Source organism: Ammospiza caudacuta, chromosome 26, assembly GCF_027887145.1.
Source record: "Ammospiza caudacuta isolate bAmmCau1 chromosome 26, bAmmCau1.pri, whole genome shotgun sequence".
NCBI lineage: Eukaryota > Metazoa > Chordata > Aves > Passeriformes > Passerellidae > Ammospiza > Ammospiza caudacuta.
The window spans coordinates 5802943-5819255 of NC_080618.1; the positions used below are offsets into that span (position 1 = coordinate 5802943).

Sequence of the window (16313 nt, forward strand, 5' to 3'; positions counted from 1 at the left end):
CTTCATGCCCACTGCCCTGTTCCTGGAGAGACTCCTTAATTTTAGATGAGGCTCTAACCTGTGAAAAACCTGTATTTTCTGCTGTGGAGGTGATTGCTGTCTCATTAGAAGCTGCTCCTCTCTACAAGGCAGTGCTGCTGTTGGTGTCTCATTACTGGGGTGCTGCTGTCCTTGTCCCAAACCCAGGGCAGGGCTGCTCTGGGGGCTGAAAAGGCAACTTTGGTTTTTTATTTTTGCACAAAATGAGCTTCTAGATCAGTCCCTGAGGCACTGTGAGCTGCATCCATTCAGCAGGGATGGCTTTTAGGAACTAAAAACTCCTCAGGGTGGGCTGCTCTGTAAGTCCTGACACGTGGGAGCTGCTGGAAGGGATGGATGCACCAAGTCTGAAGGACCTTTGGGTAGAATGGGATCTGTGCAGTGTTGGAGTTATTCCACAAAAAGCATTTGCTGCCTGACATGTTGCCTTTGGAAATGTAGAATTGAAAGCAAGTTGTGCGATACAAAATGCAAGAGAGATTTCCTAATGGTTTCACTCTTAAGGATCAGTGCTGTTCCTTTGAAAGGGAAGTGTTAGTCATACATGATTCATAGGATCTTGTTCTTGAAAGTAGAGCACCTGAGTCAAATGACTGTTTGCTTCCTAGTTCAAAGGGATTGGTTAGAGGAAAAATGCTTTTTCAGCATTAGGTCACAGAAGTCATGCTGGCCCTGAACAATTGGCACAAACCCTCTGTGCTTTCTGCATTCCTTGCTGAGCAACAGGGGACAGAACCTGTATTATAGTCTCCTATATCAATGTCTAAAGATGTCTTTGCCAGAGGAAATTGAGTGTATTTCCCCATTGTCTAATTTCCAGAATTTTTATGTCCATGTGTCAGGGCTGTGCAGCACAGCTCTGGTTGGGGTGTACAGCAGGTCCCTCCTCCTGTTACAGAGGTGACAGACAAGCCAGAACTTTCTGCCAGAAGACTGAAGAGTAATTTGGCCCAAATCAGGAGGGAGGGGCTGGCCTCAAAATATTTGAGGCAGGGTGGAGGACAGAACAGGAGAGGGATAGCCTAGCTCAAGTCAAGAAATCCAGCTGTGGGAAATTGAACTTAATAATACATGTTGTGTTCTTGAGTTGTAATCACTTCAGGTCAGTGGCAGCTCAGAGGCTGCCCTGGCTGTGCAGGGATGCCTGAAACACCTGATAATGCACCTTTGTTTTCCTGCCCAGGATCACTGCCACTATCAGGGCTTCGTGGAGGGGACCCTGGATTCCCTGGTGGCTGTCAGCACCTGCTCAGGGCTCAGGTAGCACAGCTCCTCCTTTGTGTCCCTGCTGTCACTTTGTGGCTGCTGAAGCCAAAACCCATTTCTGCTTTTCACTGTCACTGGGTGCCCTGAGCTGCCTTGGTGCTGGTGTCCTTTTATTTAAGGAGTTCGCAGATATTTAAAGTACCATCAAATAAGTTATTAATGCAGATTGTTACCAGAATGCAGTAAGTTGGTTTTGATGCATATTTGCAAAATAACTTAAAAAAGAAGTTATTTTTTAACTTACACAGATAGTCATGACAACTGTGCCTATTGAAGAAGTGGAATGTTGAACACTTATCTCCAGATTTCACAAAATTGGCTTTAAACCTTATGCACCTCAAGTTTGATGGAATTGTTTTCTGCTTTGGGCTAATTGCCATATATTGTGTGCCATATATTGTATTTTTTACAGAGCCATGTCAGAGTGGCAGTAGTGTATTTGAACTAAAGCATTTCTGTTTAAGACCTGGGATGTAATTCCTAGGGCACTGCAGAGCCTTACAGAAGTTTTTAATGCCCTGTATTTGTAAGGCCCTGCTCAGCCTTTAGAAATGTAGAATTGTGAAGTGTGCTGGTTCACAAGAGCTGAGGTATAGGCAGGCTTTGGTTATTCAGTAAAATAAAATTCTGTGTTACTGTCTTCTGTGCTCAGTGCCACATTTCTTACACACTGCCTTATTTTAGGGGTTTGGTGACAATAGGCAATGTCACCTATGGGATTGAGCCCATGGATCCCTCCTCTGGCTCTAAACACATTTTATATCGACTGGAGAATGTGAAGAAAGAGCCCACAGAGTGTGGAGTAACCACTGCAGGCCAGGAAGGGGAACATGCAGAGGGAGAGCTCCATCCCAGCATGACCCAGCTGCTGCGGGTAAGTCCTGCCCAGTCCCACACAAGAGGTTTTGTGAGTTCATTTAAGAGTGTGCAAGCAGCTTATCAGATTTCCTGGGACTTAGTGCATACCTAAAGGTTTATGATTTGGGGGGTTTGCACTAAGGGACAGCTCAGTTTCTTCCCCAAAGCTGCCACAGTCTCCTCCTGCTTCTGCACATGGCATGACCAGTGTCACTGTCATATTTTCTGAAAAATCCCTTTGCCCAGGATTTTCTCCTGGGAAGCTGAGAAACCTCAGAGAAAAAGGAAAATAATATTATTAGAAAATTCCCAGAATTTTTTTGGGGACTTCTAAGGGCTGGAGCATGACCCTCATCATGGAGAGGCTTGTTAACAAAGTACTGCATCTGAAGCCAGAGAATATTGTCATGTTTATTCCATCCATTATTTCCATTATTCCATTTACACTATCATCACCATCACAGTAGCAGTTTGGTGGCTTGGTGTGAAGTCCCCCTTGTCCTTCAAGGACTGTCTGTACAGGAACAAGATTGAAATGAAAGCAGGAGAATGAAGAAATGTTGTGTTTCACATCAAAATCATTGGTATTTACTGGTAGAATCTTTCTGCTCCTTTATCAAAGTGTGTGGTGACTTTCCAGAGCAATCTGTGCAGAGGTGCCTTGCTTTTGAAACAAGGGGAGTCTTTGTGCAGCTGAGTTTTAGTGTAAAACACAGAGACTCTCATTGCATTGGATTGCACTGCTTGGATTTGGCACTGTGTGCTCTGGGTGTGTCTCAAACCACTGGTGGTATCAAGTGAAATATGACAATGTCATGAGGCTTTTTTTTTTTGTTTACACTTGAATTAATAAATCTGAAGTTGTCTAAAATATTTTTTTCCCCCCAGAGGAAGAGGGCAGTCCTGCACCAGACAAGATATGTGGAGCTGTTTATAGTCGTGGATAAAGAAAAGGTGGGAGTTCTGTGTGTTTTTTCTTTTCCCTTCTCTTCAGGAGAGGGCCTGGAAAGCCCTCAGATTTCATTACTCCCAAATGGATTGTTAAAAAACACTTGACAATTTACCCAAGTTGTACAAATACGCTACCCTGGAAGTGGATAAATGTGTGCAATGCAATCCTCCTCAGAAAAGAAGTCAGCCATCAGACAGGGAGAGGTTCTGTTAGCAAGGAATCTTCTGATGTAAGGAAAGCATGTAATAAAAACTGCCTTTGCTGTTGGCTTTGGAATACTGAGCTGCTGAGCAGCACCAGTGAAGATGTTGCTGAATTGGTTTGCATCTTCTTGGAGATTTGAAGCCAGCCAAAAATGTTCTGTTCCTTTTCAAACTGTTGTCTCCATCTCTTCTCTTCATGAAACTGAGTTTCTTTGTCTTGCAGTTTGAAGATTTTGGGAAGAGTGAAACAGAAGTAAGAGAACACATGGTGCAGCTGGCAAACTTCCTTGACAGTGTGAGTAGGAGGGATTCTGTGTGCTGCAGCCCTGCTGCCTTTTGGAAATGTCCACCCTGGGGTTTGTTCTGGTATCACTTTGGGGAATGCATCCCCATGAAAGCTTTTCCATCTCTAAATTCATCAGCACTTATCCACCTTGAGAATTAGTCTAGGAAACTCTTCCAACCTGTGCTACATCCAGCAAGTGACAGGACAGATTGTTGCAATTATTGTAATTCTTGTGTCTGTGTAAAGGTTAGAGAAAAAAGCATGTTTGGTACGCCACTATTTCACGTGATATTTGTCAGAATTGAGACTTCTTTTTATTTCTGTTTGGTGTTGTCTTATAATGTAGCCAGTGTGGCATTTAAGCATTGATCCTGTAGCTAATGAAGGTCTGAATCACAGGGAAAATGCATTCTGGTGCTTCCAGTTGTGTACTGGCTGTGAAAAAAATTCAAACCCACACAGCAAAGATGGATGCTTGCAATAAGATCTATAACACCAGTGTCACTGTCACATTTTCTGAAAAATCCCTTTGCCCAGGATTTTCTCCTGGGAAGCTGAGAAGCCTCAGAAAAAGGAAAACAATATTATCTCATTTGCTTCTCCTGTGTTTTGCTGTTTTGGAATGTGGTTGGAGATTGTTTCATTGGTTTCATGTGAATTGTTTTAATGGCCATTCCTGGTCAAGTTGTGTTGAGGCTGTGGAGAGAGTCATGAGTTTTCATTATTATCTTTTTAACCTTCTGTCTGTATTCTTTAGTATAGTTTAGTATAGTATTCTTTAATTTAGTATCATAAAATAATAAATTAGCCTTCTAAGAACATGCAGTCAGATTTATCATTCCTCCTGCCATGAGGGACACACAAGACACCAGGCCACTTGTTTTTGTCTGAAGCTATAAATGAATATTTTTCTCCCCAGATGTACGTTATGCTGAACATCCGCATCGTGCTGGTTGGGCTGGAGATCTGGAAGCACGAGAACATCATCAGCACAGATGGAGGGGCTGGGGATGTGCTGGCCAATTTTGTGCAGTGGCGAGAGAAGAATCTCGTTCTGCGGCGGAGACACGACAGCGCCCAGTTTGTCCTGTGAGTGCTGCTCCTTCCCTCTGCTCCAGGGAGAGGAGTGAGGGATTTGTGTTTCCAAACAAGCTGTGGGGCTGCTGGGAGATAAAACCAGCCCTGGGAGAGAAAAGGAACAATGGGAAGGATTCCACTGATTGGTGAGTGGGAAAAGAGATGTCCTTTTATAAATAAACTTTAGGTTTGCTGGTAAATGAAATTAGACCAGTAAATTGAATTAGACCAATAAATTGAAAGATGAAAGAAACAATGGAGAAGAAAAACCCCAAAATTCCTTAAGAATTAAAAATGAAAAGGTAGTGTTGTACATTAGAGGGGAGTCTTTGGGATCAGGTGTTCTGGGAAGTCTGAACCTCTCAAGTACTTCAGAAATGGAGAAAACCCCCAAAATTCCGTAAGAATTAAAAGGGAGGGTTATACGTTAGAGGGGACTCTTTGGTATCAGGTGTTCTGGGAAGTCTGAACCTCTCAAGTGCCTCAGAACTGGGGAAAGAGAGAAGGGAAATGTGGCTGGAAATTGGGATAAAAAGGGAGGCTGCGTCCTCCAAAAATTGGAGAGACCCCAGGGAAATGCCCCATGGCCTCTGCCTTGATTGGAATAAAGTAAAAGGACTCCTCTGTCTCCTTTTTGGACACAAAGCTCTGGTGTTTGTGGGTTAATTTTCCTAACACCACGAAGTTCCTTCTGTCCCTGTGTGCTCAGCCCAGCAGGCACAGGGCCTGCAATGCCTCCATGGCTTTCAGCAGCCTAAGATAAGGAAATGTCTTGATGACTGGACCTAAGAAGCCCCTCTTTGCCTTCAGACCCCTTATCTCTCTATAAGCCTATAGGACCCTCACCATTGGATAGTTTCCAAAACTCCTTTACTCTATAAAAAGTCCTACTTTTGCCCAGTTTGGCAGAAGAGCTGTCTCTGAGAACCTTTGCAGAAGATGCCAATAAAAGCATCTCTGTGGAATCTCACAGAGCCTCCTCCTCTCTCTCCCTGCCACTTAGCAAGCTAATGAGCTGATAATCACTAATGAGCTGATAATCACTAAAAGCTGAACTGCTTGCTAAGTCTGGAGTCTGCCTGAGGGGCCTGGACAGGTCCTGCTTAATTGGACTTCTCTGTAGTGCCTGTGCTCCTTATATGCAGAGGGATGATGTGGAAGAGGTTGAATTTCTCTGTAAACACTTGTTTTAAATCCACAGAGTAAAGGAATCTTGAGCAGCCAGTAAAAGCTTAACTGGTGCCATTTGTGCATGCAGTCAGTAGCAGTGCTAGGAAAGCTGGAGCAGCAGGGTTTGTGCCCCACAGGCAGGAGTGGTGTGGATTCTGTGTGTGTCTGTATGGATTGATGGTGGCCTCTCCTTTCTCTTCATGACTGCAGGAAGAAGGGTTTTGGTGGCACAGCTGGAATGGCCTATGTGGGAACAGTGTGCTCCAAGAGCCATGCAGGAGGAATTAATGTGGTGAGATTTCTTCAGTGATCTCTGAATGTGATTTATTGCACTCTGAAAGTCTTCCTGGAAGCACATAACAAAGCTGAAGTGGCTTAGTGGGGCTCTTATGTTGTCCCAAACAATTTCTGACATTTCCAGGGTGTCTGGATCACAACTTCTCTGTAGTCTTCTGCTCAGCTCACTATGCAGTGCTCATGCAAGAGGATTTCTCTGTATTGTTTTAAGCATCTCTGCCTCAAAAGTATGTGGGAACTGTGGGTATTTTCAAATCTGTCCTGCAGCTGTGACCTCCCTGAGCAGTGCTGGTTCACTGCATGTTTTATGTTCACTGCAGAGCCTTAATGAACCAAGCTGCTGGTGTCAGATAACTCACAATCCCAGAAATCTGCTTCTTTGGACCAGTGACAGAAGTGCTGGAATTTGCACATTTCAGGAGAATTGGGCTGGTGTGGAGAGTTCCAGCTTTGTGTTAATGTTGCAGCTGCTCTGGAAAGTGGAGTTTGTTGGGTAGTGTCCCAGAGAGGTTTCTCTGAGGGCTTTTACTGCTGAGCAAATTCCATGTACTTGGTTGGAAATCCAGCACTGTTGGTCTGAGAATCCTGATAATTTACAGCCAGAATGGCAAAAGGGTCTCCTTGGCACAGAAGCAAACATTGACTTTGTCAGGATAAGCTCTGTGCTGACTGCTTTCTGTGTCACTCCTGTGCAGTTTGGAAGGATCAGTATCCAATGTTTGCCTCCATCATGGCTCACTTTGACTTTGTCAGGGATAAGCTCTGTGCTGACTGCTTTCTGTGTCTCTCCTGTGGATCAGTATCCAATGTTTGCCTCCATCATGGCTCACTTTGACTTTGTCAGGATCAGCTCTGTGCTGACTGCTTTCTGTGTCTCTCCTGTGCAGTTTGGAAGGATCAGTATCCAAAGTTTGCCTCCATCATGGCTCACTTTGACTTTGTCAGATTAAGCTTTGTTCTGACTGCTTTCTGTGTCTCTCCTGTGCAGTTTGGAAGGATCAGTATCCAGATGTTTGCCTCCATCATGGCTCACGAGCTCGGCCACAACCTGGGGATGAACCACGACGATGAACGCGTCTGTCACTGTGGGGCAAGCAGCTGCATCATGAGCTCTGGAGCATCGTAAGTAGCTGAACAAGGGAAGGCAAACAAAGCTCAAATTCTCCCATCCGTGTGCTTTTTTTTTTTTGTGGATTACTTTCGCCTTCAAATTCCCCTTGCAAAGAGTCCTGTGCTTGTGATGGAGGATGCAAATGTCCCCCTGTTCTGCTGGCTTGGCTCAGTGTAAAGCTCAGCTCATTTTGTCCATTGCAGGGGATCCAGGAACTTCAGCAGCTGCAGTGCAGAAGATTTTGAGAAGCTGACACTCAACAAAGGTGGGAGCTGCCTGCTCAACGTCCCAAAGCCTGATGAGACCTACAGTGTCCCTTACTGTGGGAACAAGCTGGTGGATGCTGGGGAGGAGTGTGACTGTGGCTCTCCGAAGGTTTGTGGCTGCGTGTGTAACTTATCCCAGCAGTGCCCCTGCTCAGAGGGGACTGTTTGTGACAGAGGAGGAGATTTTGTGACATTCACAGCCCTTGTGTCCTCAGGAATGTGAGAACGATCCATGCTGTGAGCCAGGAACCTGCAGGCTCCGATCTGGTGCTGAATGTGCTTATGGGGACTGCTGCAAAAACTGCCAGGTAGGAAACTGGGGTGGTGGTAGGAGGCTGAGAAAAGGAGAGTGTTGGCTTAGTGCATCTGTGAGAGGGAGTTGTCCTGTGTCATAGATGGATAATGAGATGATTGGCTCTCTCAGTTGAAAGATAACTATTGTGTGAATATTAAGAAAAGCTTTAGTGATGTACAGTTATGTTATTGTAGTTTAGATGTCCTCTGTTCTCCCCATAGTTCCTTTTCCACCTGTATTGTGACCATCAGACAGCCTGGGCTGTCTAGGACAGGTACAAAGAAGGCTACACACGTGTCCCTTACCTGGGGCAGGTGGCAATGGCAAAGCTTGGGGGTGCTTAGGGGGTGCAGCATGGCAACACCTGCCCTCCAATCCAGTTACAAAGCAGTTTGCACTGATAAATGGCACAGAAGAGCTGAGTGACAGACTTTGGGAAGGGCCAGGGCTGGCTGATGCAGCCCCCGGGGGTATAAAACACTGAGCATCCATCTTGAAGTCGTGGTATCCACGAGGGGCAGTTCCCAGTGCTGCAGCTTTTTCCTGATGTTGTATTTTTGTTAAGGTTTAATAAACCTCTTTAAACTTCCAAAGCGAGCAGTTGTTTCTCACACCTGGCCCATGAGGACACGCAGATCAGAATTCAGATCAGTCCCTGCTCAGGTGCAGCGCCACTCTCTGCTGTGAGACCCCTCTTTCCTAACACAATTCTCCCTCCCCTCTCTGCTCAGCTGCTCCCTGGAGGCACAGAGTGTCGTGCCAGCACCAACGAGTGTGACCTCCCTGAGTACTGCAATGGCACTTCCCAGTTCTGCCAGCCAGATTTCACCGTGCAGAACGGGCACCCCTGCCACAACCAGGAGGCTTACTGCTACAACGGCGTGTGCCAGTACTACGATGCCCAGTGCCAGGACATCTTTGGCTCCAGTAAGGGTTACAGTCTTTCTAAGAGGTGTAACTAAAGAGTACTTAAAATATTGGTCTCCTCCAGCCAGGTCTCAAAAGCTCTTGGAGGTCTATTCCACACCCAAGACAGCTCAGCTACCTCAGAAGGCATAAAATCAGCAGGATGGATTTTGTTGGAAACAAGAAGGTTTTATTAAAAGGCAAAATAACAAAATTCTTTACAGATAAAAAGCTCAGTGCCAGGACATCTTTGGCTCCAGTAAGGAATGCCACAGGGTTACAGTCTTTCCAAGGGGTGTAACTAAAGAATACATGAAATATTGGTCGCCTCAAGCCAGGTGTTACAAGCTCTTGGAGATCTATTCCACACCCAAGATAGCTCAGCTACCTCAGAAGGCATAAAATCAGGAGGATGGCTTTTGTTGGAAACAAAAGGGTTTTATTAAAAGGCAAAATAACAAAACTTTTTACAGAGAAAAAGCTCAATGCCAGGACATCTTTGGCTCCAGTAAGGAAGGGCACATGTTACAATCTTTCTAAGAGGTGTAACTAAAGAATACTTAAAATATTGGTTTCCTCCAGCCAGGTCTCACAAGCTCTTGGAGGTCTATTTCGCACCCTGCTACAGCTCTGCAGACAGCTCTGCAGACAGCTCTGCTACCTCAGAAGGTATAAAATCAGCAGGGTGGCTTCTGTGGTAGTGTTAGAAACAAAAAGGTTTTATTGAAAGGCAAAATAACAAAACTTTTTACAGAGAAAAAGCTCAATGCCAGGACATCTTTGGCTCCAATAAGGAAGGGCACATGTTGCAGTCTAAGAGATGCAACTAAAGAATACATCAAGTATGGGTCTCCTCAAGCTCTTGGAGATTTATTTCACACCCAGGATAGCTCAGCTACCTCAGAAGGTATAAAATCAGCAGGATGGCTTTTGGTGGAAACAAAAGGGTTTTAATAAAAGGTAAAATAACAAAACTCTTTATAGAGAAAAACTGATTCAGGTGCAAGAGGTCCTCCTGCTCCTGGTAAAAACCTCACAAAAGCAATTTGTTTCTTTCTTCTCTTCTTTTTCTAGTAAATTGGCCAAACAAAACTTTTTGGCTCTTATCCAATTAGCTATCTTTAAGTTTCAGGTGAGGTCCCCTAAGTCTTATGAGATGCCTTTTCACCTCATTGAAGAGAAAAACTTCTAAGCTTATTTCTTTTTAAAAAAACAAAGGAAAGTTTTGTCAGTCTGTCCACAGGGGGCACATTCCTATAAATACACTAAATTTATTTAAAATATATTTATTTGCTTGTCACTAACAGAGACCAGCTGGCTTTGGCAGAGTGTTTGGAGCAGTGGTAGTAATGGCTTAGCATCATGGTCCTGCATTCTTCCTGTGTTACATTTAGTTTTGTGCTGGGGATACAAGCCATAATTTTGTTGCACTTATCATTTTTGGTACAGTGTGGTTTCTGCTCTATAGGTCTGTAAAGAAATATCAAAAAATATCAGGTTAAGGAACTGTTTTTCTCAGTTTTTAAACTTGGAACCTTGTAATTCTGACATTATAGCTTCTTTAGTGTTTTGCCCAAGTTGCTAAGCTCGTGCAAACACTTGGTGTAGCAGGGTGGTTGCTGTGGGTACAGGAGATCCTGTGGGAGATGTCTCTGTGCCTGGGTAACGTGGCTCCTCTCTCTGGGGATGGGCTCTTGTTTGCAGAAGCCAAAGCAGCCCCCAACATTTGCTTTGCTGAAGTGAATTCCAAGGGGGACAGATTTGGCAACTGTGGTTTCCATGGCCATGACTACAAGAAATGTTCCAGCTGGTGAGTGGAGCCCAGCGCGTTGGGAAGTGCTGAAATAAAGGGTTGGGGATCTGTGTTTGGGTGCTGTGGTGTCAGTTTGGGATGTTGTAGGGGGGGATGCAGGGCTGTGCTGAGGAGAGGGTGTTCCACATCTCCTGTCAAGGATTGTGCTTTCCCTAAGTGATCACATATGGCAAGATGAGAAGCAAATCATCATGTTTTCCTAAATGTAGAGATTCCAACAGCTTACAGAAAGCAGGGATAAACTACTCTTGCAGCACTGGAATGAAGCCCAGTTCAGTTTTATTTGTCAAGTTGCCTCAATTTTGTTTTCAAGTAGCATCTTCCAGTAGAAATGAAAGATGGCATCAAGCACATGGTAGTGTGGTTCTCAGAATAAATTCAAGTGTCACTACAGTGTTCCTGTGTTGCTGTTGTAGGAATGCCATGTGTGGGAAGCTGCAGTGTGAAAATGTGAAAGCTATGCCTGTGTTTGGAATCAAGCCTGCTATTATCCAAACTCCCATCAGAGGCACCCATCAGACGTGCTGGGGAGTGGATTTCCAGCTGGGCTCTGATGTCCCAGACCCAGGAATGGTGAATGAAGGCACCAAGTGTGGTAATGGAAAGGTAATAAAAATTTTTAAAATGCTCTCCTAATGTAATAATTTAGGGTATTCATGGGAATAAAATTTTCAGCTGCACTGTTTCACGAATAGTTCTGACCATTATTTTTGGATGCCTGTAGTTAAAATTTTCAGCTGCACTGTTTCATGGATAGTTATGATTGTTATTTTTGGATGCCTGTAATTAATATAAAATGACATGAGTCCACTGATTGCCCCCACTGCCCAGTACTGCACTGCCTGTGCACCAAACCTTTAATGAGCCTTTCATTTGGAGGTGAAGCGTAAGAAATTGAGTTCATTGAGAGCCAGAAACTTTGCTCTGTCAATGAGCAGGAAGAGCCAGGCCCTCACAAATGCCTGGAAGACAACTTTCAATTAAAATCCAACTAAACTAAAGAGTGCAGAAGCTTAGCCCTAGCAGAGGAATGTGCATTCCACATGTCCTTACTGGGCACAATTTAATTGCTGTTCCTTTACATTCAGACTGGAGACAAAAGGCTCCAGTGCCAGCTCAGCCCCATGCTGAGGGGCCTTTTGTGGAGCAGAGTTTGTGCAGAGTTTGGAATTATCACTGAGAGTGTGTGAGGCTTTGTGTCAGCAAGCACAGCTTAGGAGCAGGGATCTGGGCAGGCAAGGGGGCACTGAAATGCCATCATCCCTCATCTGTGTGCATTTCTGCTCCCCAGATCTGCAGGCACTTCCAGTGTGTGAGTGCCTCTGTCCTGAACTACGACTGTGATGTGGAGAAGCAGTGCCATGGCCATGGGGTAAGCAGGGAAGAGAAGTGATCAGTAACTTTATTTTCTGTTTTGTCAACTGTAAAACTCTCTATAAAATGCCTCTAGGCAAGAGAACCTGTAGCAGTGTCAAAAAAATCTTTGACACAACTCTCTGCCAGGCAAGAATTCCCAGTTCCAGTATTACTAATGAAATTTGACTCTGCATCTCACAAAGAAAAAAAAAAACCAAACAAGTAAAAGCCATGGTGTGTAAGCTGTTGGCATAGCTAATCCTTGGAAGCTCTTCCTGAGCAGTGCTGTGTGTGCTCAGTCATGTGAAATCTTGGGATGCCTGGCCAAGGGCTGTGGAGGAACTGGGTAAAAGTCTCCAGGCTGAGCAACAAAGGACAGAACAGGTCATGGCTGCTGCAAGCAGATTGAAATGCCCAGAAATGGAGGTGACTGAGTGGAGTATTTGTGTTTTGGCATACAGGTGTGCAACAACAACAGGAACTGCCACTGTGAAGCAGGCTGGGCTCCTCCTTTCTGTGAGTCCAAAGGCTACGGGGGCAGCGTGGACAGTGGCCCTCCCTACAATGGCAAGTGGCTGTGGGAGCTGGGCTGGGGCTGGGTGCTCCAGGGCAGCCCCACGTGTTGGTGACCCCAGGCACCTCTGGGTTTCACTGGCAAAGAATTCTGCCAGAGGTTTTGTGCTCAAGGTGTTGCACTTCTGTCCCGGGGTGCTGGGCTAGGGATCTGTAAGGATCTGGTTTAGTTCAGGTGATTTCTGCCACCTCAGAACAAAGGTCCTCTTGGATTTCCCTGTATCCAGGCTTGGAAGGGAAGCTTCAGGGAAGGGAAACATGATTCCTGCACAAGAAAAATCAAATGACAGAGCTGGAAGCTTGCTCTGCTCACTGAGGGTTTGAAGGTGAAATAGGAAGCCAGAGCCAAGCTCTAATCTGTAGCCATGATATTTTCTGAAAAATCCTTTCCTTAGGATTTTTCCTCCTGAGAAGCTGAGAAGCCTCAGGAACAGAATGTAAACAATGGTTATCTGCTGCTGTGGAATGCAACAGGTGCATCTGGGATTGGTCTCATGTGGTTGTTTCTAATTAATGGCCAGTCACAGTCAGCTGGCTCAGACTCTCTGTCCAAGACACAAGCCTTTGTTATTCATTCTTTCTTTTCCTATTCTTAGCCAGCCTTCTGATTAAATCCTTTCTTCTATTCTTTTAGTATAGTTTTAACATAATATATATCATAAAATAACAAATCAAGCTTTCTGAAACATGGAGTCAGATCCTCATCTCCTCCCTCATCCTTGGACCCCTGTGAACACTAATCTGGAGAAAATTTGCTGTGTCCATGTGGAGTATATAAAGATGGGGTTGGTGTAACTTCTGTGGGCTGCAGGATGATCCTGAAGACTTTTTCATAAGCTGGTGTGGCTTTTGGAAGGCTAGGGACTCTGATGCAATAACAGGCTGGAGAAGCACACTGGAGCTCAGGCAGATCCCTCAAATCATCAGCCAGAAAAAGGGAAAGGCTGTTTTGGTACAGCCTGCAGGGGAGAAATTGCTGCGTATAAAAATGTCAAAATGAAGAGCCCAAGTTCTTTGTCTACAGCAAACAGTGGCTGGAGAAGAGGTAGATTCAACATCAGCCCAAAAGGCAGAAGCTCTGTTTTCCTCTCTTATAAAATCTTTAGTAATGAAACATTACAGCCATGAAAAATGAGGATTGATCTCATAATTCAATGTGCTCCTGCAGCCCAGAGTGTCAGCTCTAACAGATAAACAGAAAGGATCTATTTGGGCACCTGTCTTATTGGATTCTTTGGGGTTTTGTCTATGAAGAATAGAAAGCAGTTACAGAACCATTCCTACCTAAGCAGAGAATATTTATTTCTCCCCTGTGGTTTTGTACCCTCAGACAAAGACACCTCCCTGCGCAATGGGCTCCTGGTGTTCTTCTTCCTGGTGCTGCCCCTGCTCGTGGCTGCTGCTCTGGCCTTTGCCAAGAGGGACAGGCTGAAGAGGAGCTGCAGGAGGCTGATGTCCCGCTGCCACTCGTGAGTGCTTCTCCTTTCTGCCTTCTCCTGTGCCCTGGAACAGGGCAAAATCCGTGCATGGTTGTTTACACCAGTCATGCCAAATGTGGAGGCATTTCCCAGTCCCAGGATGTCAATGGCACATGCAGGTTCCCTCTGGCAATGACTGAATAGATAAATCCATCCCAAATCAAGAGAGCAGAGAGTTTTCTCTTTATTATTATGTTTATTCTTGTGCATTGATGATAGAGCTTTATATTTTCGTGTCTGATCTTTTTATAGAGGGGCAAAGGGAAGCTGCCAGAGTCTTGAACTGAAAAAAGGTTGTTTTTATTTATTAGATTTGTAAATATTAATATTATTTTCAATTAATATTGTAAATATTCATATTGTAATATTAAATATTATCTTTCTCACGCTTGATATGTGCTAAGATAGGCACTGTGAACCTGAGCTGGATTTATACTGTGTTCCCAGCCTGTGCAGGGTTTGTGTCTGGGTTATGTGCTCACACAGCCCATATCCATTGGATTTCAGGTCACTTCAGTCACCTCCTCCTCGGCCAGACACTGAGCCCAGGGATTACCAGCCAAGAGGCTTCTCCCGTGGCATGCCTTATCCTCCAAGAGCTGTGCCCATGGTAGGAACCAGCCACCTTCCCTTACTCTATTTGTTCCTCTCAAGTAAAGACATGAAGGCAGTTGCTCTAACTTTTGCCCTAATAAAAGCTCTAAAGTTACTTCTTCACTTCTGAAAATTGTTTCTCCTCGATAAAAAGCAGAGAGAATATTTGTTCTGTGGGGGGCTCCTCAGTTTCCCAGTTTAAGTGCTGTCCCAGAATGTGCTTGGTTTACCTGCTTTGCTGCTCCTTTTCCTCATCACAGATGCCCAGCCCTCTCTCCTTGTCAGAGCAGTTGTCCTCTGAAAGCCACAAACAGCCAGAACACTCTCCCAGAGCAAACCAAGGGCTGTTGTGATCAGCCTTGCTGTGTTTTTCAAAATACAGAAATCCAGCTGTTGTGATCAGCCTTTCTGTATTTTTCACAATCCAGCAGTTTCCAGACTGCTGTTGCTTCTTCCTGCTGAGTTTCTCAGAGGAAAGAGCTCCTCTGATACTGCCAAGCTGCTTTGCAAGTGTTCTTGAACATCACTTATTTAGTGACGCAAATGTTTCAATTCCGTGACGTAAATATTTCGATTCCGTGACATAAATATTTCGATTCCCTACGTGCAATTGGTGACCATTCTCTTTGTGTTATTTTTTGCAGGATATGCATCCCAACACCTTTCCTGTGCCAGCTTACCCAGTTAACCAGCACCCCCAGCAGGCTTTCCACCAGCCCTACTACTCCCCACCGCAGTACCCAGTGCAGCAGCCACCGAGGGTGCCCAGCAGGTCAGTGCAGCCCCCTGGCAGGGGCACTGATGGCATTTCTTGTCCTGGCTGTCACTCCTGGGGTGTTCCATCGTGTGTTGTGTGTGATGGAGGCTGATTTTTCACCAGGAGAAGTTTCTCCTTCACTTCACCCCGGAAGGCAGCGCGTTCATGGTGCGCTGTCGTGGCTGTGTGGTGATGGATGAGGCTCAGAGCATGGCTGTGCAGGCAGATTAGCCCAGCAGGTGGATGAAAGGCCTGGTAAAATAGTCAGCTTAAAAGCAAATCACTCACAAATCTGTCATTGTGCTGATTTGTGAATGCTATGGCCAAGTGCAAAGCCATTTCTCTTAAATTTGAGCAGGAAGTTTTCCTGTGTGTTTCATCTTACTTCTGAGTTGTGCTTGTGAGATGCAGTGCTGTGCTGTGTCACACACAGACCCAGCACGTGCCAGTGCCTGAGTGGGAGCATCCTAATGTAGCTCATGTTGGGGGGCTCTTGGGCTGGGGGGTTCTGCAGAGAATTTTAGAGAAAAGGTGAGTGTGGTGGCCACATTTCTCTTCCCAGAGAAAAGCAAGGCACAATTCTTCCCAAAAATATTCCTGGGTTTCATGTTCTTTGGACCTCAGAGAAAGAAAAAACAATTCTTATTGTTTTTCTACGACAAAAGTAGAATGCAATATGGAGATTGTTTCCCCACAGTGATGGAGTTTTGTTTCCTTGGACTATCAGTGCCAAGTGTGTAGCCCCACATTTCTCTTCCCAGAGAAAAGCAAGGCACAATTCTTTCTAAGAATATTCTTAATCTCATTTGCTGTGCCTGTTCTGTGCAAAAGTAGAATGCAACATGGAGATTGTTTACCCAAAATGATGGTGTTTTGTTTCCTTGGCCTGTCAGGGCCAAGTGTGTGTGTCAGGACAGTCATGAGATTCTGTGCAGTGTGAGCAGAGTTGAGTGCCTGGCAGATTCAATTTAGATGTAATATAGTATAGAATAACATATATAGTATAGAATAATATA

General features: G+C 44.9%; 1 protein-coding gene across 1 annotated transcript in view; it reads left to right on the top strand.

The window, feature by feature from the left end:
• ADAM9 (ADAM metallopeptidase domain 9) overlaps window positions 1–16313 on the top strand; it is a 28100-nt gene that overhangs the window by 9545 nt on the left and 2242 nt on the right. Inside the window, exons 5-21 of the mRNA XM_058820356.1 lie at window positions 1223–1299; window positions 1990–2179; window positions 3052–3117; window positions 3542–3613; window positions 4524–4693; window positions 6062–6143; window positions 7137–7270; window positions 7463–7634; window positions 7741–7833; window positions 8552–8747; window positions 10431–10536; window positions 10956–11145; window positions 11831–11911; window positions 12357–12462; window positions 13799–13937; window positions 14454–14556; window positions 15185–15312. Coding sequence (XP_058676339.1) covers window positions 1223–1299; window positions 1990–2179; window positions 3052–3117; window positions 3542–3613; window positions 4524–4693; window positions 6062–6143; window positions 7137–7270; window positions 7463–7634; window positions 7741–7833; window positions 8552–8747; window positions 10431–10536; window positions 10956–11145; window positions 11831–11911; window positions 12357–12462; window positions 13799–13937; window positions 14454–14556; window positions 15185–15312 — 2105 coding nt within the window. The remainder of the gene's footprint in view (window positions 1–1222; window positions 1300–1989; window positions 2180–3051; window positions 3118–3541; window positions 3614–4523; window positions 4694–6061; window positions 6144–7136; window positions 7271–7462; window positions 7635–7740; window positions 7834–8551; window positions 8748–10430; window positions 10537–10955; window positions 11146–11830; window positions 11912–12356; window positions 12463–13798; window positions 13938–14453; window positions 14557–15184; window positions 15313–16313) is intronic.